Genomic DNA, 25052 nt, shown 5'->3' with positions numbered 1-25052 from the left:
CCAGTTCAGTCTGCTTTGCCATATTAGAACCTGCAGTTCTGTCAAAAGACAAAGTGTCACTGCTGAAAGAATAAAAATATAAAAGGTAAACATCCTGAACCAAGGGAAGATGGCATTTCCTTTGTTAAAATATGTGAGGCCCTTAGAGGGTAACCTGTGAAATTTTAAAGAATATTAGGGTGCTAAATATAATATCATTATACAAAATTTTAAAAATTTGTAACTAAATTTTTAATTTTTATTACTTATAACAATAATTGTAGCTGTAATTAATGAACAGCTGCCTCTGTAAAAGATTAAGAAAGGCTAGAAAGAAATTTTAAAAATAGCCCTTAACCTAAGGCAGATATAAATTAGTTGGGGGGGGGGGCAGAGAAAAATGATTAAATCACACAGGAACAATTCTAAAACAATGTATTGAAAAATATAAAACAATAAAATATAATTAAACGTATAGGCTGAGGAACAACAGATAAGACAATAACAAGAACAGGGTAGAGTTCATCAACAAAAGTTAATTTTAAGCCAGAATCTTCAGGCAGTAAAACTGGACATCCACAGGAAGAAGACTGCATAAGTAGAAGAGCATAAATTAGAAAACCAATAAACTATATTTAAGGAACACCAACACCATCAGGTCGTATAGAATAGGGTAGCTATGCTAGTGAGTATCTCACCTAAAAATGAGGCTAGAAATACTTAAAGGATTTGGTTGACAGGAAGCTCCCAAGGGCAGGCTAAGATGTTTGTGAATGAGAGGTCTTGACACCTATGGATGCAACTGAAATCAATAAACAATTTTATAGAGAACCAACAATGGGCAAAGCACCAAGACAGGGTTCCCAAACTCTAAAATATACGGGGAAACAACACACAAACTAACAGCATATAATACAAGGTAAGAAAATAAGCCTTGAAATCAAAGCAGAAACAAGCTGTAATGGAACTGCAACACAGAGTGTGATTAATTCCCACTGCAAGGATTTAGGCAGGCTTTACAAGGGAGGGAACATTTGATCTGAACCTTAAAAGATGGGTAGGCTTTCAGTACAAAGCTTTTCTAATCCCAAAATGACCATCAGTCAAATCAGCTAAGATTATGCTTCCATATAATGCTTATTTGGGAGGCTCTTGTTGCTGGGATTTACCTAACTCCAGCTCTCCACACAGCAATTACTTATGAATTCCACCACAGCACATCTTTTCACATATCCAGCACAAAAAAATGTTTTAATAAGCATATCTAATGTTCACAGGGGGGAAAAAAATTCTTATTTATCTCTATATCCTCACAGCACTCAGCAGAATGACAATTCCACAACGGGCACTCAATAAATGTTTACTGAGGATAACCACAGATTATTCTGAAATCTGATGTAGCCAATTGCAGTGAAACATGGCTTACAGAAAATGTGAATGAAGCAACTCAGATATAAATGTAACTAATACAGAGCTAAGTTCTTGAGTAGTGGAAACAGAAAGCCTGGCAAAATTCAATGCAGACTGTCAACAGAAGAGGCGCTATAATCGAAAAACATTATAGTAGGAAAAACATGATAGTAGGAAAGGCCTGTCACCAATCTGTGCCTCATTGCTTTTATCATTCATGTCCTTTATTTGTGAATATCAACTGGAATTGTAAAATAGTTTAAATGTTAGTATGCAAGGACCATGGCAGAAACTCTTTAGATACCCATTGTATAACCACATCTTAGAATAGTCACACATATACCTAAGATATTCCAAAGATCTTGCGAGGGGCAGTGAATTTTGGTGAGCGTGTCACAGAAATACTGGCCAAGGCAAGTATCTGGATTGATGTGGGACCATCTACTATGCCCAAGGTCAACAGGGCAGAATGTAAGGCACCCCTTTCCCCAGACCAGGGGGGATCGCTGGGTACTTTCTCTCTTGACCATCCTGGATACACTGGATCAGACCACACACGGATGCTGTCCTCTTTCTCAGCCTCTCAGCAGCATTAACAATCCTCTCCTGCCTTCAGTGATGTTATACTCTCCTTTTTCTCTCCTGCTTCAACTGGCCTCTTCATTTTAGTTTCCTTTCGAGCACCACCCTCTCCTACTCTGTCCCAGCTCTAAACAGTGAGGATCCTAAGGGTTCAGCTCTAACTCCATTTTCTTCTGTCAATATTTTATCTCTAGACGGTATCTGATTCATATGTATTAAAATATGATTTTTAAGCTCAAGTCTCCAAAATTAATTTATCTACACCAGACTTCTCTAAACTTCAAATCTGCACTTCCAACTGCTGGCTTGACATCTCCATTAGGATATTTCTCTCAGATACAGTCACATGTTGAAAATGGACTTGTTCTCTTTCCCTGGAAACCTGTTGACCTCACCCCCAGGGTTGGCCCATCTCATCACTGGGCATCGCCACACACCCAGTTCCACATGCCAGGAAACCTAGGAGCCATCCCCCTTCCTTCCTCTCCTTTAGCGTCCACATTCCAACCCACGAGAAATTCTTGCCTGTTCTACCTAAATGTAACAAATCTCAAATCCACCCTCTCTTCTTTTTTCTCTTCTGAGCCTCCAAAAACCTCTATCATCACCTCTCATCTTCATTATTACTACAGGGCCTCCTACTATGACCTGAGCTCCTTTGGAGGAGGGACATTGTTCATCATCACTATTTACACAAAGCAGGTGTGCAAGACATATTTACTGACATACACTTTCTTCATAACCACTCTTATCCCGTTCTAATCCGTTGTCCAAATACTGCAAAAAAAACCAGTACTCTCAAAATGCAAATCAAATCCTGTCCATCTTTACTTAAGGTGTTTTGCTACTTATAAAATTTAAACTTCATACATGGCCTACAAGGTCCGGCATGACTAACACACACGGGTGCCTGTGTTCTACCTCACTCACCACACTCTAGTCCTCGAACAACCTAAGGTAAGGTTTTTCTTACCTTAGGGATTCCCTCCACTTTAAACCCTGTTTCCTCTGCTTTGCTTTTTAAGGCCTCATCTTCATGTCATACCCTCAGAAGGGACATCTCTGATGGCTCTACCTAAATTTGCTGCCCACCATCTTTCCCTCCCCCACTATCTTTCACATGCCCGGTTTATTTCCTTACAGCACTTACCATAATTTCTACTTACTTGTTCACTTAGTTTTATCACTATATTCTCCTCCATGAGACAATATGCTCCAGAGGGCAGGGAACATGTCTTTTCGTAACTGCATGACCAAAGTTTAGCAACAGAGTTCTACACTTAGAGAGCATTCAATAAATTTATATTGAATAAATGCAAGACATCAAGTATGGCTAAAGAAAATGAGCAAAATTAAACCTGATATCTTGGAGGGATAGAGACTTGTCAAGACATATCAACTCTAATAATAACAGCCTATTATCGATATCATCATGGCTTTGAGATTTGGGTCAAATCTTTGGAATAGTCAACTTGTTAAACTGAATTCTAAGTTAAATGATGGCTTAGGATGTCAAACAAAATGGAGAACACAATAATATCTGCACTGCAAATTTAGAGATGGTATATGAAAAAAGCCCAAGATATCTATCCGATATCTATCCTGTATCATTACGTTTGGTGGTAAGATGTTTCTGAAATTCATAACCCACTTGCTTAAAGGAGATGGGAAAGTGAAGTGGGTGATTAAAAGTGCTGAGGAAATATAAAGTCAATGACTATTTTTAATAAAATTTTAATTCTGAACTATTTACAGACATACAGAAAAGTTGCAGAAATAGTACAGCGTTCCCATACACCCCTCACCTAGCCTCCTGTAAAGAGCTTACATAACCACAGCACAATGATCAAAGCTAGGACATTCACACTGGCACAATACTATTTACCAAACTACTGATCTTATTCTAATTTCATCAGTTTTCCCCTAGTGTCCTTTATCTGTTCCAGGATTTAACCCAGGATCCCACATTTCATTTAGTTGACACTTCTTCTAAGTGTCCTCCAATCCATCTAGAACAGTGCTCAGTCTGTCTTTCCCTGTCTTTCAAATTCTTGACATGTTTAAATATACTGCTCAGTTATTTTGTAAAAAGTCCCAGAATTTGGATTTGTCTGGTATTTTCTCACGATGGGAATGAGGTTATGCATTTTGCAGACACACATCAGCATCTCTATACCTCCCTGTCTGCATATAAATTGAACACTGTGAGTTCTTACTAGTATTTGATTCCAGTCTAGCACCCCAGGTGCTTTTTCATTATTCTTTCTTGAATAATGAAAAAACTCAGCCTTCATTATCTACAATATATTTCTTTATTATTACAACATTTATGTACAGTTCTTCTGTCTTTAGCTTCACAGTATTCAAGAAAATGGCTTCCAAAGCTCCTTAGGTCTGTTCCCTTCTTCCCCACCCCTTTGAGGGCAGTTATGTTACTCATTTATAAAACTGGTTCATCTGTTAGGGTTTGTACTCCTTCTGGGGTTCCCCCTACCCCACACCTTGACTGGTTTTGTTTATCTAGTTTTTGAGAAGGGTAAAGAGAAGTGTCACTTTCTGCTCAAACCTACCACCCCCATCCCCTTCCCCCTTCTTTCTACTAATCCCCTCCCAACCACTCCCTTAGATAACTGGTCTCTTTTGTTTCTAGATTATTGTTCCTGTTTTCTTTGGCAAAAAGATCAGATATATGTGTGTTCTCTCATAATGAGCAGCAGACTACCGAGAGTCTTTTGTGTACCCCTCACCCCCCCGCCCCGGCTTGACAAGATGTCCTGGAAATCACTCCACATCAGTTCATTAGAGATCTCCCTCATTCCTTTTTGGAGCTGCCAGTCTCCAATGTGGACGCACCACAGTGGATTCAAGCACTCCCCTATCTATAAGCAGTTAGGTTGTCTGCAATACTTTGCAATTAGTACAATACTGCAAATAACCTTGTGTACATGACCTGTGAACAACACGGGGCTTAATCTGAGTATAATTATAGTCAGCCCTCCGCATACGAGGTTCCTCTGCATCCATGGCTTCAAACCACAGACCGTGTGGTACTGTAGTATTTACTACGGAAAACTGTCCGTGTATAAGTGGGTCCTCGAGTTCAAAACTGTGTTGTTCAAGTGTCAGCTGTATATGTATCTTAATACTGTTGGAGATGTGTCTTCAGATACATCTAGACATTGGAGAGCTGGGGCAGTAAGTACCTGCATATGTATATGAGAATTACAAGCTACATAAAAAAATCGCTCTGGGGACTTTACAAATTATTAAGAGCACAAAAGGGCTTCTAAAACCAAAAAGTTTGAGACTAGTTAATGTAGATCATACTAATAACTGTTCAAAACACAAAAGTACAAACAGGATGCAGTCGAGTGCCTTCCCAACTAAGGCCATGCTAAACAGCAGCAGTGTTTAGAGCCTGTGAGATCCCGTGATTCCCTCTATTCTCAGGTAGCATTTTCATTTCATATGTAAGGAATCTGTTTAATCTCTTCAGGACACTTTTAATGTGTTGAGCCAAGAACAAAGTAACAACTTATCTCGAAACTCACTTTATGCCAAAAAGAAATACTTTTATTTCCACCTGAAGTATTTTAAAAAATGGAAAATTAGAACAAAATGAAGATACCTTTTCAGAACACTTTCAAAATAAAACATGGAATTTTGAATTAAAGAAAAAACACACAGAAGAGCAAGGACAACGAATGTGCAAATGCTACGCACAACTGTCAAGGATAAGCCTCACACATGATGTTGAACAAAAGAAGCCACAAAAGGATAAATATGATCACTCTATTTATGTAAAGCAAAAATATGCAAAATGAATCCATACTTATTAAAAATATATACACAGGTTGTAAAGAAAAGCAAAGAACAATAAAAGTCACAATAATGAAGGAAGGGAAGAAATGATGATTGGGAAGGAATATATAAATGATTTCTGGGACGCCAGCAGTATTCCAATTCCTTGAGACAATCACTTTACATGTATTATTCACACTGTGCATGTGAGTGTGTGTGTGTGCTTTATGTACTTTTAAAAATGTATAGTATTCTCCAGAATAAAGAAAGTTAAATGAAAAAGTAATACCACTGCTTTGTGACCAACTGTAACCAGAAAGAGTGAGGTCACCAATGAACTTAACACCATAACTGGCAGTCACTGAATAACAAAAGGCAAAAAACGAACCTTTTCGTTTAAACCAAGCTTTACTCTTCACAAACAAAAGAAAATACACTGTGTTTATTAACATGATAAGCATAATTAATCTTTGGAAGCCAAGGTGGCATCTGATAAAGATTAAATATTCATTACTCATCAAAGTTCAAAACATTAGTTATAAAGCATTTGTTTTTAACATGATAAAAAATATTTTTTAATCCTCGAATTACTATTATGCCCATACTGGAAATACTACAATAATTCCTTTCCTTCACTTCACCTATTTCATGAAAACATCAGTAATGGACCCATATGTATATTCAGAAATTTAAAACAAAAACAAATTCAGATAATGAGAACTTTTAAAAATACAAATCCTCAAATAATTGCTTTTCTACTCCCCGACTCCCCCATGGATTCTACCATTAGCCATTTCTCCAAGAATCCCTAGTGTCTTTCAGTGGAGACTCATATTTAGAGATCACAGTAGGGTCCTAGGGATACTCACCACCACTGAGTTGTCATTTGCAATGACACAGTTAAGAAACAAGTAGCAGAGCTAGTGAGTAAAAGAGCTGAGATCAGATCCAAAGCGTCCCGCTTGTAGTCCAGTGCTCTTTTCACATATTTGAATGAATTGCATCCATGTGTATCTTGCATATGGCCATCAGCTATCATTTTTCATAACCTGAATATCTGTCACTTACTGAGACACCTTGGAAAAGTCACTCATCCACTCTAAATTCGTTTTATCTACATGTAATATATAAACAAATAATCTGATTCACTTATCTGTTGGGTTATATAAAGAGGAAACAAGAGATGACCTATGAAAGCACTTTTGGTGTTACTGTAACACCTGACAGAAGATTAAAAGGGCACGCTTCGGTTTACAAAGACAGACTGGTAGCAGAAACCATTATCTGGCGGGGGTGGGGGGAATGAGACAGATGAAACGGGTAAGGCGCTGCCATAAAGAAGGGCTTGTCTTATAAAACAAATAAATATTCTCTATAATTAAAAACAATGCGATCCTAGTCCAGAAAGCAGGTTGAACTGAAATCCTAGAAACAGCCTAATGATTAAACAATTTCATAAACCATAAAGATGTCAATTCAAACTTATGAGCAGTGAAATAATTTTCTATAAATACTCTAGTGAAATTGTTAGCAATGAAGAAAAAAATAAGACCCTCACAGCACAAACTACCCTAAAATTATTTAAATTAAAAAGTAAAGGTTAAAAATGAAAGCCCAAAAGAACTTAAAAATATTTATAGGTAAATATTTATATGTTCTCAAAATGGGGATAAACTAAGCAAAAAATCCACAGGGAAAAAGCCACCATGGAAGACAGAGATAGATTTAATTACATTAATAAACAAATGAAAATATAAGACATGAAAAAATACTCTGCCTCACTGGTAATCAGAGAAATATAAACTAAAACAAAAATTAAATATTTTCCACCCATCAGACTGGCACTAAAAAATAAAAACGGAGGAAGAAAATTTATAGTATCAACCGTTATTGGCAAGGGTGAGGGAAAACTGGTATGCTGCTTTTTTCAAAAGTTGGTATATTCGAGGAAATTTATACTGTTTCTATAAGGAGTATGTATTTTATAATCAAAGTTATATAAAAGAGGAAAGAAAAAGGGAATTAAAAAGTCGGATTTTCAGGTCAGAAATGAATTTGTTATAAAGCCTAAAAATGGTTTCTACATAACAGATAACTCCTCCAAATCTCTCCAGTAAAGATTTCTGTGGCTATGCAATGTGGCATAAACACTATCATACCAATTAGAAACTATAATGAGAGAAAAACAACCTGGCAGTGGCTAGCAGTCTTGGCAGGAGTTTTAGAGATTTCCACCACGTCTATGGCATTCTCTAAACTTAAACTTTCATTCAGACAGGCGAGAGATCCAGGGAGTCTCAGTTAAAATCACAGCCGAGGCACTAAGGAAGCTGTGTGCATGTAGGTAAGTAATTCAATTTCTCTGAGACCATTTCCTCATCTGTAAAATGTGCAAAACCCATCTGCCCCTCTGGACTAGTGAAGGTTAGAAACAGTGAATGACCAGGCCCTGGTTTCAAGCACCGGGCACACAGCCGGCACTTACATGGTCACTGCTACTCTTGTTACTGAGTCTGGTTTAGCTTAGTCTTGTGAATAATTAGGTCCAAACATCGATTATGTCTCCAGTGAAGTAAAAAAGTATGTTTTAATACATCCTGTATGACTGAAATACACTCTCTAAACTGAACTTTTTTAAAAGTAAGGAAAGAAAGAGGGAGGGGGGAAAAGGTAAGAAAGGTGGGGGGAAAAAGGAAAGGAAGATGGAACAAAGAAGGAAGCCAGGCACAAACCAAGACTGGCAATGCACTTTAATGAAGGAAAATGGCCAAGCGTTACGCTGACCACCTGAAGCTCAACAGACCCCACTCATCACACGGACACTGAACTTACCAAGGAGGCGGGATCCCCTTGAGGAGACAGACTTTCTCCTTTGCTGAGGTTTCCTCACAAAGCTGTGGAATAAAACTTGCCTTTTCTATTTAAAGCCATCCCTTTCCTGCTAAACAGTTGGTCTGAGAGGAAAGCAGCGGGCAGGGTTAGAAAGAGAGGAGGAGGAGGATGGAGAGTGAGCCACGTGCAAGCGGGGAGGGAACCTGCTCGCCCAGGGCCCGGGCCCCCTGCCCACCTGCAGCTGCTGGGAGCTGTCGCTGAGGGTGTCCTCCCTGCGCCGGGCCTCCTCCAGCATCTGCGCGCTTTTCTTCTTCTCCACCTGCTCCTTGTGCTTCAGGTTTGCTACCTTCTTATTCTGGTCTTTCACTTGCCTGTGGATGAGGGGAGAAAAATCAAGCGCTTCATATATATGCACAGGAAAGAATGTTTATTCAACGACTTACACCACTGACCTCCAAAGACACCTGAGAACCAGCAAGAGTTCCTGCTGCAAAAAAATCCCCCCAACATTGCCAAGCTCTTTCCCATCAATGGCAGCAAGCTGTTAACCAGGATATTTCGGGAGCACGTATTTAACTTTATGAAGCACAATGAAATCATAAAACAAAAAAAAGGCATGGGATAGTGTGAAATGGCAGAAAAAGGAAATAAAATTCAGAGATTTTTGTTGGAAATATGAAAACAGGCTCTTGACATCAATGCTATGAAACTGTAGAATGGCTATTTAAGAAAGGTTTGTAATACAACTCTAATTTTACTGTTATTAAATATTTGAAACTTTCAAAAAGCTATATATAACATATATGTATATAAAACAGTCACATAAAGATCCAGGGCCCCAGCTTAAGCAACAGATCATCCTATCTACTTCTGAAGCTCCCTATCCAACTCCACTGCCTCCACACTAAGATAAGAAAACTAGACCAAATGCTAGGTCACAGGTAAAGAAGACTAATTTCACCAGACTGGAATCATGATTACCAATCAAAAAATATGTTTAAGGCACTGCCCAGGAGAACATGGGCTCTGGAATGCAAGAGGATCTACATTTTTCTATGCTTTGACAGTCTGTGAAGGTCTTTACATTCTCCTTACTCATTAGGTAGACAAGTATTTGTTTAAACACCTCTCTCATGTACTAAGCATGAGAAATATCAATCCACGAATAAAAATAGTTCCTGCTCTCAAACACCTCCCAGGCGTACAAGCACATACAGGGAATACTAAGTGCTATAAGGAAGTGCCCAGAAAAGGGGTCAGGGGTGGTCGTGATGACCGGGAAAAACTTCCCGGAAAACGATCTACCTCTGAACTTTCCTAAGGGATTAGTCCAAAGGTTACTAGGTGAGAGAACAGCAGGACTAAAGCCCTGATAAAAGGAGAATGTGTCCCGTTGGGAGAAGCCACATTCACTATGACTGCAGCTTAAAGCTGGAGCAGAACAAAGGAAAAGGAAGCCAAAGGTAAACGAAAGCCACATAATTATATCATGCTGAGCAAGGAAGTTGCAGTTTATTTTAAGTGTGTAAGACTTTATGTAGGGAGATGATATAATCAGATTTCCAAACTTTTGGAAACAAATCGAAGGGGATTCATGGAAACAAATCAAAGGGAGGATGCAATAATTAGAAAATAATTCATTCAACTCGGCCTGAGAGTTGCATCAATAAACTGAACTAATAATGAGACCATATAAGCCACCATGGTCTATATTTAATTAACATCCTTTAAATCAGGTAATGACAGCCTGTGGTGAGGTCTCCTCTCAACATATTCTATAAAAGTTGCTTTGTCTGCAAACTACATCATCATGGTTTGTCAGATAAAATACAGGACATCCAGTCAAATTCATATTTCAGATAAACGACAAATAATGTTTTAGTATAAGTATGTCCCAATATTTATGACATATTAATACAAAAAATTATTCAGTACATATCTGAAATTCAATTTAACTGGGCATCTCATATTTTTTTTTGCATCTGACAACCCTACAGAAACTCAAAGCTTGACTAATTGTAAAGTTAGTCTTTCCTCCCTTCTCTACTGAATTTGCCATCTTTAGCTCATCTACAGAATACCAGGTAGTTATCTACAACTGCTATCTAGAAAAGCAACATTTACCACTTCTCAACGCATAATGGTGTGAAATTCAATACTCTTCAGTGGAAGAGTTCGGTAGATCAGCACAAGTCTGTGTTCACACACTTATTTCTACCAATGAATCATCCAAAACAGTAACACTGTTTTATTTTAGGAGAAGTTAGTTAACAGAGGCGTGGCTACACTGTGCTTATGTGGCCTACTACAAAAAACTCCAGGCAATATTATTGCTTGAAAGGAAAATAAATTAGGAAATATACTCTTGAACGATAAAGGTATTTAAGAACGCCAAAAGAATGACAAATGGAAGCAAAAAATGCAATTAACAACAGATCATTCTCTCAGATGATAAACTCTTGCCCATACGTCGAACTCCTTGTAAATAGATCCCACAGGGTCAGAAATGCTCTTGGCCTATAGAGCCCTGAACACTTTGGCTAAAAAGTAAGAAAATAACTAAGCCCTCACAATTCTACTAGACTTCTTTTTGTGAATGACATCTTATGAGGTTTTAGTGACTAGCATCAGTCAATAATGAAAAAAATTTTCTAAAATGTGCAGAGAAATGGTTGTATGACCTAGTTTGATTTGAGAAATCAATGTAGAACTCTTTCAACAAACTAGATGAAACAGACTATAACAACAGGAATGTACTTGAGCAAGTCATGAAGTATTTAAATTTTATTACATAACAATACAGGGACTCTGGTCTTAACACAGCTAGTAGGAAGCATCCCACAGATTCCAAACATTTGTCATGAAGACAGGTCTGCAAAGGCCACTGCTAAATAAAACATGGGTAATAATAATATTGCGCTTAATCTGTTTAGATCTAAGAGTGAAAGAGATGACATTTATAGGCCTCACTTCCTGAATGTCTTGCCTTTAGCCAAAGGTGCTGCTATATAATAAAAAGCAAAGATGAATTATGGACTGAATCATGTCTTTTCATCTAAACATGGAATTCGTTCTTTGTATTCATTCTCTGGGGCTAATGTCACTGAACAGTAACTAAAGAGATGTGTGTTTAAGTATACAGAGTGTGAATCTTTAGTCATCGTCACTCTAAATAAAAGCTCTGCTCTGTACTGAATGGAAAGGCGGACAGAGGAGGGCAGGGGAGGAAGAGCAGAAACAAATCCATTCAAAATGGAAAAGCTCAGTGGAGACACGAAAATACAACACTACAGGTAATTGTCACTATTAACACAAAACAGGCTAAAACAAACACTGAATGATTAAGTACCCTGCCCAAAGTCATACAACGAAGTCGTCTAAATATCCAATCCAATCTCAAACCATCAATAAATTATATTCTCTTGATGACTTATTCAACTACTCTTGGCAAAACCGTAATTAAAATGGTGAAATGCTTCTATATTTAAAAAAAAAAAGTGCACTAAATTCCAATCTGGAATGACAAGAGGGTTTTTTATATATTACAGCCAAAATGATCCTTGCCACTGGAAAAACAAAACTTGTTACATTTTTTATTACTTGAAAAATAAACTTATTTAGAAATAAGTATAGTTTAATGGCATTTACTGTTAACTAAAAATGAATCAGCTAAGAATATTATAATTAACCTAACTTGTAACTCAGAGAATTATGTCTACACCAATGACTTCCGTGGACAAATTCTTCTGGAGCCTTTCATAAGGTTTTGTTTAGAGACATTTAGATCAAAATCTGTCATGCAAAAACCAAAATACAAAACAAAGTGATAAAACTTCCCAATAAAACTATGAGAGCACTTGAAGCTTAAGTTAGAGAGGAAAGTCCTCCAAATACAAGGCAAAAACCTTCATATTTTTCTCCTAAAGCTGAATTGTGGTCGGACTTGGAATTACTTAAGTGGCACCCTAACTGTTTTACTACAATGTGGAGAAAATATTTAGAGTAGAAAATTGGAAAATCACTTTTTAAAATGCAGTATTTGTGGTTGCTACTTTTATTGCAAATACTGTAAGATTTCTTCCATAATGAATATGGTTTATTCAAAGTAGAGTTCCATAAAAATGTTTAAAAAACAAAACAAAACTGAGTCTTTGGTAGTAACAAGTCAGGTGACCAATAATGGAGATGAAAAAGGAATTTTTTAAAAGAACATGAGAAACATCAAGAATTAAGAAACATGTAAAAGAAGAAAAGCAAAACAGGCCAAAAACTGTCAACAAGGTGGTAAGAGAGCTAGCAGAAAACAATGTCACATAAACTATTAAAAAGCAGAGCTCCAAAAAGAAGAGAGAGAGTCAAAAATCTAACACCCCAGAAAGGCCGGTAGGCCCGAGACAGACAAGTCCACTAAATTTGGCAAAGAGTACCACTGAAGCAATTATAGCACAGCACTGAGAGAAGATTCCAAATTATATTGCTTTGGAAAATAAATGGGAAGTGTGAACGTGGAGGCATCAAGCATAAATGATTCTTTCAGAAACTGTGCAAATAAATAGAAAAGAAAAAGTAAAAGATACTGTAGTGAACTGAAACCAACGAAAAGACACTGGAAGGATTGCTTCCATGTCTTTTTAAGGATGGGGAAAACCAGGATATGTTTTATGTTTGGGAGAGTCAGTGGGAAGAAAGAGAAAAGAAACAGGGAAATAAGGAGAAGGAGGATTCAATTCATGGAACAAGGTTTTGAAAACTGGTCAGAGGGAAGGAATGAACAGGAAGTTTAGCCTCGGAACAGAGCTGGGACATTAGTCCCACTGACAAATGTAACGTAAGGATGAGCGAAGAGAGTCATTCTGAGACTGCTGATACGTAGAGAGAAGGAAGAGGATGGTTAAGAACCCTTTCATGAATTAGATTCGTATAAGTAATTATGAAACAAAGATTTATTTTTTTAACATACTCACACCCCAAACAAACTGCTTATTTTTAAAGAGTCAAAGGTAAGAAGACTTTTTCAGAAATATTGTTAAGCACTGAGAAGAAATATCAGGGAGAGAGATTTGGGAAAGAGAACCTTTTTCCCAAAAAAAGCCTCAACTTCATCTTTCTACCTATAATAGAAGTTTCAGCACCTGAAAAATAGAGTCTGAAAATGTCATTACAGAAGGGACACGGCTTCTTTTATCATCTTCTGCACATAACATACACAGCTTTGCACTTTCTATTAATACTGACAGGAGTCAAGAGCACAGTGCAGTGTTTGAAAGACCCTGAAACGTACGGCACCGTACTATATGGTATCCTGGACCAAACAGGACTCCATGGAAAAAGCAAAAAGGAGTAATCATAACAGCTCCATGTACTGACTGCTCACCCGTGCCAGACGCTCTTCCAAGTGCTATCTGCATTAACTCATTCAAAGTTTACAACAACCCTTCAGATATTAGAGAACTACTGCAATTTTACAGATGGGAAAATTACAGATGAGAAATCCACCTAAGAACACCTGAGCAATCTGGGACTCTAATTCCTAGGCTAGGGTGCATATCATATGAAAAGCCCTGAGGCTGAAATGAGAATATCCGGCTTCAAATCTAAGTACCACCACTAACTAGTTGGTTCACCCTAGATGTAGAAATCATGTTCCCTAATGTTATTAGAATAACAATCTGTCCTGTGTAACACACATGCTGACAAGTACTTTTATAAACAGTAAGCACATATGATGTCATTATTATTAGAAAACAGCTGCTAGGTAAAACGCATGTGGTATTAACAATATTTTCTGAACCCTATCAGAAATTCTCACACCTTAATTTATATTGCCATGGCTCATATGCAAAATAAATAACTTTTAAAATGCAGGTTTCTGATTGTTTTCTGCCAGCTTCCCTTACTAATTTACTTACTAATGAAGATAGATGAGTTACTTAATGGACCCTGTACTTGTGTTACTCGCCTAAAAAATGGAAATTCACAAACCTCTCTACGTACTTGCTGGGAAGATCAACTGAAATAAAACCTGTAAAGCTTCTCCCATAGAGCCTCTGACACATGAACTGCAGGACTGGTGGTTGTTTTTGTCACCACCAGTTCTACCATTCAGCAGAGTCACAAAACAAACCCCAAACTGAAAGAGTATGTGTAGGTTTGTGTACGTGAAATAATTCAAAGGTTCTTAAAAAAATCCACAGACTGTGGCAATTTTCCCTCCCTCCTTCATGCTGCACTTTACCTACTAATATAACAGCCAGAATGTCTCTGGATGAAAATATAATAAAATTAAAGCAATATTTTTCACCTCCTCATTCCTCTAGTGGCTTCCTTTCATCTTCGTTTCTCTCTCAGTCCAAACCTGGTCAGTCTGATTCTCGCTTTCTGACCACTCTCACTATCTTTTGAAGCACAGAACCGTGAATCCACTCTTCCGATAAATCTAAGATTCACGACATTTTCTGCACTCATAACTGAATTTCTAGACATCTCTTTACTGGGATAAGTTCCATCATTTCAGTTGCTTATAGGAATTCAAGACAACGTTAGTATACAATGTTCTGTTACATATCTTTGTTTTAGGACAAGCATACTGACCTTGAGGTGAGACTGAAGGAAACAGCAAATCCAGGAAGAAAGTGTGAAAGAGAAAGTTAGAAAAAGTTAGTGAGGGCGATATTCAGAAATAATATTATTCACAGACACAGACAAAATATAAAGCGCAGGATTAGAGAAGGGAAAGGAGTCACACAGATTCTGCACTGGCAACAAAAATTAGTAATTTCAGATTTTCAACAAGTGTATTTTCATATTAGATTACACCACTGTACCTTAATGTAAGTTTCTAAAGGAACAAATTTTGTCTAAAATTTACCATTTCCTAGGGCAGGAAAAAAAGTAGTTTCTTAAACACAAAGGAAAAGAAAAGAAGGCTAGCTGCTCCCCTTCTCGTTTAAGTAGCTAACTGTGATCCTACAACGTCAGCCAGCTTAGTTCTATACACACCCATCTTAGAACTGACAACGCCTTTACCCACCCCAGTCCATTTCTTAGACCCATGTTATCCAGGAGCAAAAGCAGAAAAACACTGACAGCTTCAGTTATTCTGTAGAATACAGAACTCTAATTCATTTGGAAAATTCTGAAATAATTTTCTCAAATGTGAAAATAATGTTTTCCTAATTATACCCATTATTTCTCATTCCAAATCTATCAAATCCACCCCCAAAGGTGCAATCTAAAAGCAATAATGAAGAATATATGGCTCTATAAACATCAATTCATTTCCAATACTGCTCAGCAGAAAGAGATGCAAAGTAGCCATGTTTCATATTCCTACCCTAGCACGAAGCCCCTGAGGTTCATTATTGCTTTTCATAACAACAGGCAGTTTTCCCTTTTTAAAAATTAATCAATTTCATTGAAAGTAGTATCAATATTATCCTCCAAATACTTAAGACTTCTAACAGCCAGTGCCATCCAGCTTACCTTCAGGATCTAAATTTTACTTTAAGAATCTAAAACAAGAAGCTTATTTCTTGAATGCAAGCACCATTTCAACTTGCACTTCAATGTTTTCTAATATTTCAGTACTAAAACTAGAGTTTTTAAAAACTCATTGTCAGAATAATGAAAGACAAGGATAACAAGATTTATGATCGCCATTATATAAGATAAATAGATGAAAAACAGAGAAACAAAATGACAAACAAAAACTCCTCACAACCACACAGCGAATACGTGGTGGATCCGTGAGAGGAATGTAGGTCTGCTGACACACCTCCTGGACATACTTTATATGTCCTATGATGCTTACAGATTCCTGAAGGGATCTACAAAAATCCATGGATCTTTGGCATTTGGAAAACAGTGTAGAATGCAGACAATGTTCAAAGTCAAAGAGAGGCCAATCATTTATCTAAATGACTGTTCCCAATGATCTTTTTTATTTTTGTTGGTTATGACACATTACGTTAGAATAATTTTAGATCAATGATGACACTCACTGAAATCTCATATAGATGCAAAGCTTTATATGAGACACGAGAAAATCCCTGAAAAAAGAAAAATTAAGCTTATTCCTGTCGAGAGTGAGCAACCTTAAGGATCTTTTCAACTATTTTACAGTTCAGGAGTCATATTTCACTTTGGCATCAAACTTTAGCTCTTGGGAAATAAATTTAGGAGAAAAAAAATCTGCATATAGAATAACTATATATAATTCTAATGTTTCCAGTGTAAAGTAAAAACTTGAGGTAACCATCAAAATTTCTATCAAGACTGTAATAAATTACAAGGTGCTGTGCCCACCAGAAACTTTAGGAAGATGGCCTAATAGAACTGACTATGTAAAGCAGTGTGATTTATTCTTCTTTTAAATGAAATCAGTGAAATTCATCTAGGAGGAAGAAGGAAGAAACAAGCGGCCCCCCCCAGAAAGCAAGCTGAAGCCAGCAGGATCTGATAAAGAACCAGTCGCCTTCCGTTACAACACTCGCAGCATCTCGTTTTCCCTTTTTCTTTTCGTTTTTTTAAACACAACCCATTCTCCCTCAAGAAAGCACACACAATCACCACACTCATTTCTCCTCTATTCCAGCTACGTCAAGACCACATTCACCAACACTGTCCTTCGTGGATCAAAGATACATGACTATAAATTTAAAAGTAAGGAAATGCTTTAAGGAACCATTTTCCTCATGAATTGTATGCTAGTTTACGCCAAATCTATATACAGCTTAACATTAATTTCCCTATGGGAGATTTCTGAAGACATTAAGCTGAGTGATCAATTCGGGATTTCTTTACCGAAAAAATATTTACAAATACGAAGATTAAATATGTAGGTTGATAGTCTCAGGTTATTCTGTGCCACAGATGCCTGAATGTACTGTGATACCAATATAAAATCACAAACATAAAACCCACTTTCCAAATGAAAATGTCAACAAAAATTTTAGGTCAACCTAAGCAAATAAACTTTCAGGATGCAGTTAAAACAGTCAAATATCTAATGATAATAGTAAACACAGTCATCTGGCTACACACATTTAAAATGGAATACATGAGAAGACAACGTTAATTTGGAAATACTTCCTTCCACCCCCAGCCACTGAAATAATTGCACTCACTCTCTGTGCGCACATCTTCGACATCAATTCACCAAAGGAAGAAGATGTGTCATTACTTTATGTATTACCAAGAAATAAAAAATATACCAATTAAATCACGCCATCATCTATTCACGCATCCCAGTCTCAGTGATGTTAAAATGTAAAAATACAAGTTAGAATTGGTATTTCACTGTGACAGAAGAGGAGAGAGGTTATCTATACTTTTGTTTAACCTGCAGATAGAAAAGTAATCCTACTGAATTATATTAAATAAGAATAGTTAATGCATATGCGTTTATTTATATTTTTACAGAAAGAAAAGTATATGGGCAATGGTAAACATATTACAAACATATAGAAGAAACAAATATAAAAATATATTCAATATAACGAACAAGGGTATAAGGGACTATTAAGTCTCCATCTGTTTGATGAATGGTCTGAATGTGCGGGGGATGGAAAAATAAAAGTGAAGAAATGTGGGATGATTAGACAGTAAAATGAGAAAGGAGCTGTGTCTCGATGTTTTAATGAATGTATTTATTGGGCCCACAGCAATGTACAGTCCTGGGACAGAATGTGATAGATACTATAACAAAAGCACAAAAAAAAAAAAAAAAAAAAAAAGGAAAGAGAAATTACTACCTAAGAGAGGTCACTAAAGTTTTTTTTCCCCCCAAAAAAGATAACAATTAAAAGGGGTCAAATTCCCACAAATGAATAAGGGGAAAGAAAATTTTAGTCAAAGAGAAAATACTCAGAAAAAGCAGATAACAAAAAAGTATTCATCTAAAGCTCAGTTTTAAGGAAAACAAAGAGTTAAATCTACTAATATCAGACCAAAAGTTGGAAATATCCTGTAAACTCTAAGTTTGCCAACACATTTTGAAAGATTTATAAAAAATAAAAATAACTCCATTTTCATTACATAAAATTTCAGGTACTAGTAAGCTTTAAAAGCAAATAAAAAAACTTAAAAGGTCATATCCTCGAGCCATGAGGATTTAAGCCTAGCAACTATCTTCCCTAAATTCTCCAAATACCACCAGAGAAGTACTTTCTCTTACACATGCACGCGTGCAAATAACACCACAGACTAAATCTCACTCCCGGCATGATGGGAAAACGACCCCATTCTTTGTGTTCAAGCTCAGTTCATTATGTTGATCTTGAACTACAGAAGTATAGATTCCTTTCACTTACCAAAATGAGGTTAACAGTTACTGCTTTAGCAACTTAGACAGTTAATTCAGGGGCTAACTACCTTGAGCCTGAATTCTGAGCAAACTGGGAACACCCTTGCTTTAAAAAAAAAATCTAGCAGCTCCAAATCTTATGAATACATCATATACCAGTTTTTTAATACAGCCAGTTGTTTATAAACCAGAATGTAGTTCCCTTGGAAACATTATAAACACAGGTTAACTTTTCTTGCTAGTCCACAAAATTTAAGTTTAATCATGATGTAAAAGCCTAGAACTAATAGTTCTAGATGAGGTCTGGAAAAGACAGTTAGCAAAGAAAATGAAAGCAACCATCACAAAGCAGGAAAACTAAGTTTCCTCCTAATAAAAACCTAATATAAATCTACTTATGAGACTGGCCCCAAAATGTGCTTATGTACCTATACATATATGTGTGTGTGTGTGTGTGTGTGTGTGTGTGTGTGTAAATAACAACACTGATTCCTGGTTCTCTTGCCTTTGTCAGAATAGTACCAGTAGCAGCACACTATCCTGGCTTTCCCTCTCCATTTTACATCTCCATCTACGCTACAGTTCTAGGACCTGAAATTAGGAGCCTAGGATCCAAAACAACCTGCTAGCCTTCTATCCAAACAACCTCTCAAGCCATTATCATTTAATACTGGTCACAAAAATTAGAAGACCAGACTTAAGAGTCTGAAGTTCAACAAGAAGCCCCTTTTCTATAATAATTCTGTATCCTGGGGCACACATTGAGTATGTTAAGTATTACTTCCCAGGAGAGCTCAACCAGACCGCAAATGGAAACCTCCTCACTGAAATTTCTAGGTACCGGCAAGCTGTGGAAGAATGCCTCTGCCAGCATCGCCTACAGAGGAAAAGTCGGCTCCTTGCTGGAGCTTTCGTCTTCTGAGGCTAGATGATAAACTCCTTGAAGGCAGAGATTTTGTTTGCTTTGTTCCCTGTTGTGTCCCCAGAGCCCAGAACAGTGATCAGCAAATAAGAGCCTTCATAAGTAGAAAAATTAATTCATTAATTAATGAAGAAGGAAAGGGTATATTTTGTGGCAAAGAGGAGAGTGAGTTATGGAGAGAAAAACTAAACTCACAGATTGGCTATTATTCTCAAGAGCTTGATAACTACAAATCTTACTAACAGTAGTGTTTTTAGAGATGCATATTTAAAGGGAGAGTAACCAGGTAAAAGGAATAAGGAATAAAAAGAACTTTAGGGTTTTCAAAGATTAAACATGTCTAAGAAAACGTCCTTTCTTCTCATCTTTTAATCCCTCTTATAAATTTCAAAACACAACCCCAAATGAAATCTACATCCATTAAAATTCCAGTTTTTATATTCCCACAAATCAGGAAATATAGTAAATCCAAATTTCTTATAAATTATTTAAGTTACACAATAATATTCTATTATTCTTTCCATCACTGAAAATTCCTAACTTTCATAAACCAAAGGCAATCCTTGATACCTAAATTATGTGAAAAATCAGAAGATGGGTGTCATTCTCCAAACATAAAAGTTTCTAAGTGGGATGCTGAATGTAATTTAAATAAACCTCACTTTAGAGTAAATTGAGGATTTCCAGTGCAAACACCAAACTCTGCAGATTCATTAGTGCTTCTGTATCAGAAAAAAAAATGTCATAAAGCAAATACAGAAGCAAAATTATGCACGGGGGATAATGCTCCCAGTATACTGCCATGGCATGGGTATTTAGCTAAAGGGACATGAGTGAAAGAGCAGACAACAAGCAATTCTTTCAGGAGTCTGAAAAGATACTACTATCAGAATTTCATCAGCCTACATTACTAAACATTTTAAACATTATGCCAAAGAAAAGGCTATTCATCACGCATCTAAACAGAAACTATAATATGCTCACTTTAGAAGAGAAATATTCAATTTACATTTTGGGTTCCTCATGCTAATCTAAATCAATCTAGTTATATAACATGTCAATCTTTAGGTTTGTTTTTACTATTATTTTCTCCCTTAAAATCATCTGTGGAGACTATCCAGAACCACCAGGTGATGACTTTCTTGAAGTGACAACCTGGGTAGGCTACAGCACCCAGTTAACTTAATCCAACACTAATCTACATGTTGCTATGAAGGTATTTTGCGGACATAAGTAAAGCCTATAATCCATTTAAGTAAAGGAGATTACCATCCCAGATAATCGAAGTGGGCATATCTCAATTCTTTGGAAGGCCCTAAAAGCAGGTTTCCCAAGGAAAGAAAAGAAATTTTGCCTGCGGACCACAGTTCTGGCCCATGCGCACGGGAGTTCTATCCTGCAGGTGATCTCCTCCTGACAGCTTTCCCATACACATTTCAGACTTGCTTAGCCAGCTGCTGACAATCATGCAAGACAATTCCTTGTAATAAAACTGATATATATATATATCATATATATATAAATATATGTATGTATCTCTCCTACTGGTTCTGCCTCTCTGGTTGAACTCCAACTGATACACACCATAGTACGGAATATAAATTTAGAAACAGTACTTCTTAGATTTAATTGGAAAAAATATTTTGTATTTGCAGATGTATGGGTAGGCCTACATAATCCTCGTTTTAAAATTGCAGTAGCTCAAGACACAGGTACAACACTAAATCATCTGACAGGAACTACTACTGTTCTGTAAGAGCAGTGTAAGGGACTATTTGTTTCTCTCAAGACCACAAAGAATAAGTCTGGGAATTCTTCATGATTTAATCTAAGCCTATTAATATTGGAGAATCTTACATAAGTACTAGGAAATTTTTAAAGAATAATAAGAATTTTCTTTAGCCCAATGATAACATTCTGCTGTCATTTTTGCACTTAGAAGGTTGCTGAACACCCAGTAAAAATGCATGCTACTTCCTGAATTAGGGTGTGGCACTACAGCTGCATCGCCTGAGAGGCTACTACTTAAAGGGCACTCCAGCAAAAGAACCACCACATCAAAGATGGGCTAGAAACCAAGAATAAGACAATTATATCCAACAATATCAGAATCTTACCAGAGAGAACACATACTTTTTTTTTTTTTTAATTTATTTATTTATTTATTTTGGCTGTGTTGGGTCTTCGTTTCTGTGCGAGGGCTTTCTCTAGTTGCGTCAAGCGGGGGCCACTCTTCATGGGCCACTCTTCATCGCGGTGCGCGGGCCTCTCTCACTATCGCGGCCTCTCTTGTTGGGAGCACAGGCTCCAGACGCGCAGGCTCAGTAGCCGTGGCTCGCGGGCCTAGTTGCTCCGCGGCATGTGGGATCTTCCCAGACCAGGGCTCGAACCCGTGTCCCCTGCATTGGCAGGCAGATTCTCAACCACTGCGCCACCAGGGAAGCCCGAGAACACATACTTTATCCACAAGCAATGGACCTAAGAGGTACTGTTCAACTGGATATATAACCGGCTGGTCTTTAATTCTGATCAAGCAAAACCCCCAGCAAGCCCCAGCAGCAGCAAGAGTGGCAGCAGCAACTCCTCTAGTACAGAACCGTAGCCTTACTTAACACTCACTTTCCCAGGAAGTCCCAAACAAATCCCCCTGACGGTGCAGGGACAGAAACGTGGCGTGGAAGGTACAAAGTGCGGGAGGCTGGCTTTCTGAGAAACAGCATGGTCAAGAGGGATATGAACACAGACAGACACAGAGACCAAAACCCCAATGGAATAGGACCAGGATAAGACAAGCCAAAAGAAAGGTGAAGAAACTCAGATGATGAATGACAGGGAGCCAGACCCCCACACCCAGGAAACAGTGGAACAGCAACATAAGAAGCAAACGGTTAGTAAGAAACACAGCAGCCACGCACACGCAGCTCAGTACTAAAACTCCGGGAAGAAAAGGCATAAAATAATTCCAGTTTTTATTATTCCCCTCTTAAACTATGCTGCTCAATAACAAATTACAAAGCCAGTAGCAATTGAGTTTTTAAAACTGTCTTTTCTTGGTAGCCAAGAAACTGTGCGACGAATCTTAAAATAAGATTACAATGTTACATGACCAGAGGACAAAATTCTATAGTACTTTTTCAAATTTATAAGTAATATTCTGTGGAAAGAGCAGATCATTTATAACTCTTTCCCAAAATGTGAGAAATATAGTGGCTAATAAAAGCTATCTGGTGTGCTTTGGATATCAAATATAGATTTAATTCTATTTCTTACTCTCATTCAAATCACGTCCATCTCCCAAAATCAGTATTGGGTCCAAAAATGAATTGAAACATTTTTCAAGCAAGGTATCTGGAATAGCAAGCAATAATTTCAATGCAGAGTTCTAATACAAAAAAATCAAACTGAAAAATAAAACTTTATCAAGAAATTTATTTTCTGAAATACATTTAGTGGGAAGTCACTAATCCATCAGAAGTATCGTATTTTAAAATCTATGAAATTAAGATTTGAATAAAAGTCTGATTTCAAAAAAAAAATAAAAAATAAAAAAAATAAAAATAAATTAAATTTATGAAGTACTGCTGTTGATTTCAGGGTGACAAAAAAGCAAAGAAAGGCATGTACTTATGTAAGTATGTAAGGAGAGAGTGTGTGTGTGTGTGCACGTGCACGTGTGCTGGGGGTAAAGATGCAGTGCAAACAGGGAAGACGTACAAAAAAACATACATAATCTAATCTTGAGACTCTGATAATTTGTTAATTCTGACTTAAAGAACTTTATCCACCCATCTTATCCAGAACCAGACCAGAAAACATGAATAGAGTTAATGTCAAAATAAGAGGAAACAAATGAGTAGGTGATCAGCTCATTTATTCACACTTTCAACTTAGTGAAGAAGAATTGTGAGGGCTGGACTTTATCCTTTTAGTTTTTTGAAAATCAAAATTCTATGGGTACAGAACAAGAGGAAAAAATTACTTCTAGGGGAAAATATCAAGTCTACCAATATCCTAAAAATTTTAGACTTAATAAACAACTTATGAAAGTAGTCTACTACTTCCCAACATTCAAGAGCATGAAAATAAAATACTTCTATGAATCAGGCTCAAAGGAGTCACACGGATTAATGCCTTCATTCTGTCACTGCCAGTCTCTCTGTTCAGAATACAGTGATTAATGCAGTTCTACTGGAAGAACTATTTCTATGCACTTGTGAATTTATGTTAAATACATAGTGTAAAGGAAGAGGCCAAGAGGCATATGCTTTATCTTTAGTACAAAATACCCTAACAAGAAAAAAAGGCAAAGAAAATTCCAAGAGAGCTATCTGGCTGGTTCTGTTTAAGCAAAGCTCATTTTAAAGAAGTCAAAGTCAGAGCTCAATAAAAAATCACATCGAAGTCTCCTAAATTGTCCTCAAAATGTCCCTCCTTCTAAATTTGACCTATGTACCAATGTAATAGCTTGCTTCTCCACAATAGAGTCTAAAAATTCACAGCCCAAAAGAGAAACGGCTCAACATAAAAGGTCTAAACCAATTAAAAGTTTTAACTCCTTGAACTTGAGGTTCATTTGTTCCTTAAACAGATAAATAAATAATGAGAGAGCAAGTGGCTATCTGCACTCTCTTGATTAGCCAGTAGAAAACTTTAACTTCTTAATCAATGAATACTTTCTCTTTCCAATCAATGATGCTGAAGTCCATAGCTTCCCAATCTATTCCCACTCTGTGTTGCCGTTCAGAGACTGCAACAGTGAAGTTACACTGACTTAGAATAAAAAGTAGGTAATAAAGTAAATTCAGAGAGGCAGATATATTGGAAAAATATGTCCCGAAAAGTACATAGTTTTAAAACCATCCTTCAACCTCTCTAACATAGAGAGTGCCTCTTCAGCTTCCCTTTCCTTACCTTTCCAACTCAGCAATCTTCTTATCTTTGTCATTCTTCTCATTTTCCACCTCCTTCAAGATTTCCAAGAGGCGGTCAACTTCTGCCTGGGCCTTGCTAGAGTCATCTTTGTACCTGGCAATCTCTCTCTCCAATTGCTGTATTCGATCACTCATCTCTGGACTGGCTCTGGCTTCCAATGCTGCCTCGTGTGCCTACAAAGAAAATGTCCAAATTCTATCAGATATACATACAGTGGCAGTGGGCAAACCATGTCCCCAAAAGCCACCTATACTCCAATTTCAACAGGGTATTATCAAACATCTAATAGCT

At 37.1% G+C, this 25052-nt stretch overlaps 1 protein-coding gene across 13 annotated transcripts in view; it reads right to left on the bottom strand.

Moving 5' to 3' along the window:
* Positions 1 to 25052, bottom strand: part of ERC1 (ELKS/RAB6-interacting/CAST family member 1) — a 424409-nt gene that overhangs the window by 242665 nt on the left and 156692 nt on the right. For all 13 annotated transcript variants that reach the window (XM_057555932.1, XM_057555938.1, XM_057555941.1 and 10 more), the window contains 2 exons: positions 24741 to 24934; positions 8840 to 8975 (listed from right to left, as the gene is read on the bottom strand). In XM_057555932.1, the coding sequence (XP_057411915.1) occupies positions 8840 to 8975; positions 24741 to 24934 (330 nt within the window). The remainder of the gene's footprint in view (positions 1 to 8839; positions 8976 to 24740; positions 24935 to 25052) is intronic.

The sequence above is a fragment of the Balaenoptera acutorostrata genome, chromosome 11, assembly GCF_949987535.1.
Source record: "Balaenoptera acutorostrata chromosome 11, mBalAcu1.1, whole genome shotgun sequence".
Classification (NCBI taxonomy): Eukaryota; Metazoa; Chordata; class Mammalia; order Artiodactyla; family Balaenopteridae; genus Balaenoptera; species Balaenoptera acutorostrata.
The sequence above is the reverse complement of the archived record's forward strand: the minus strand, read 5'-3'. Positions and strand labels throughout refer to the sequence as shown.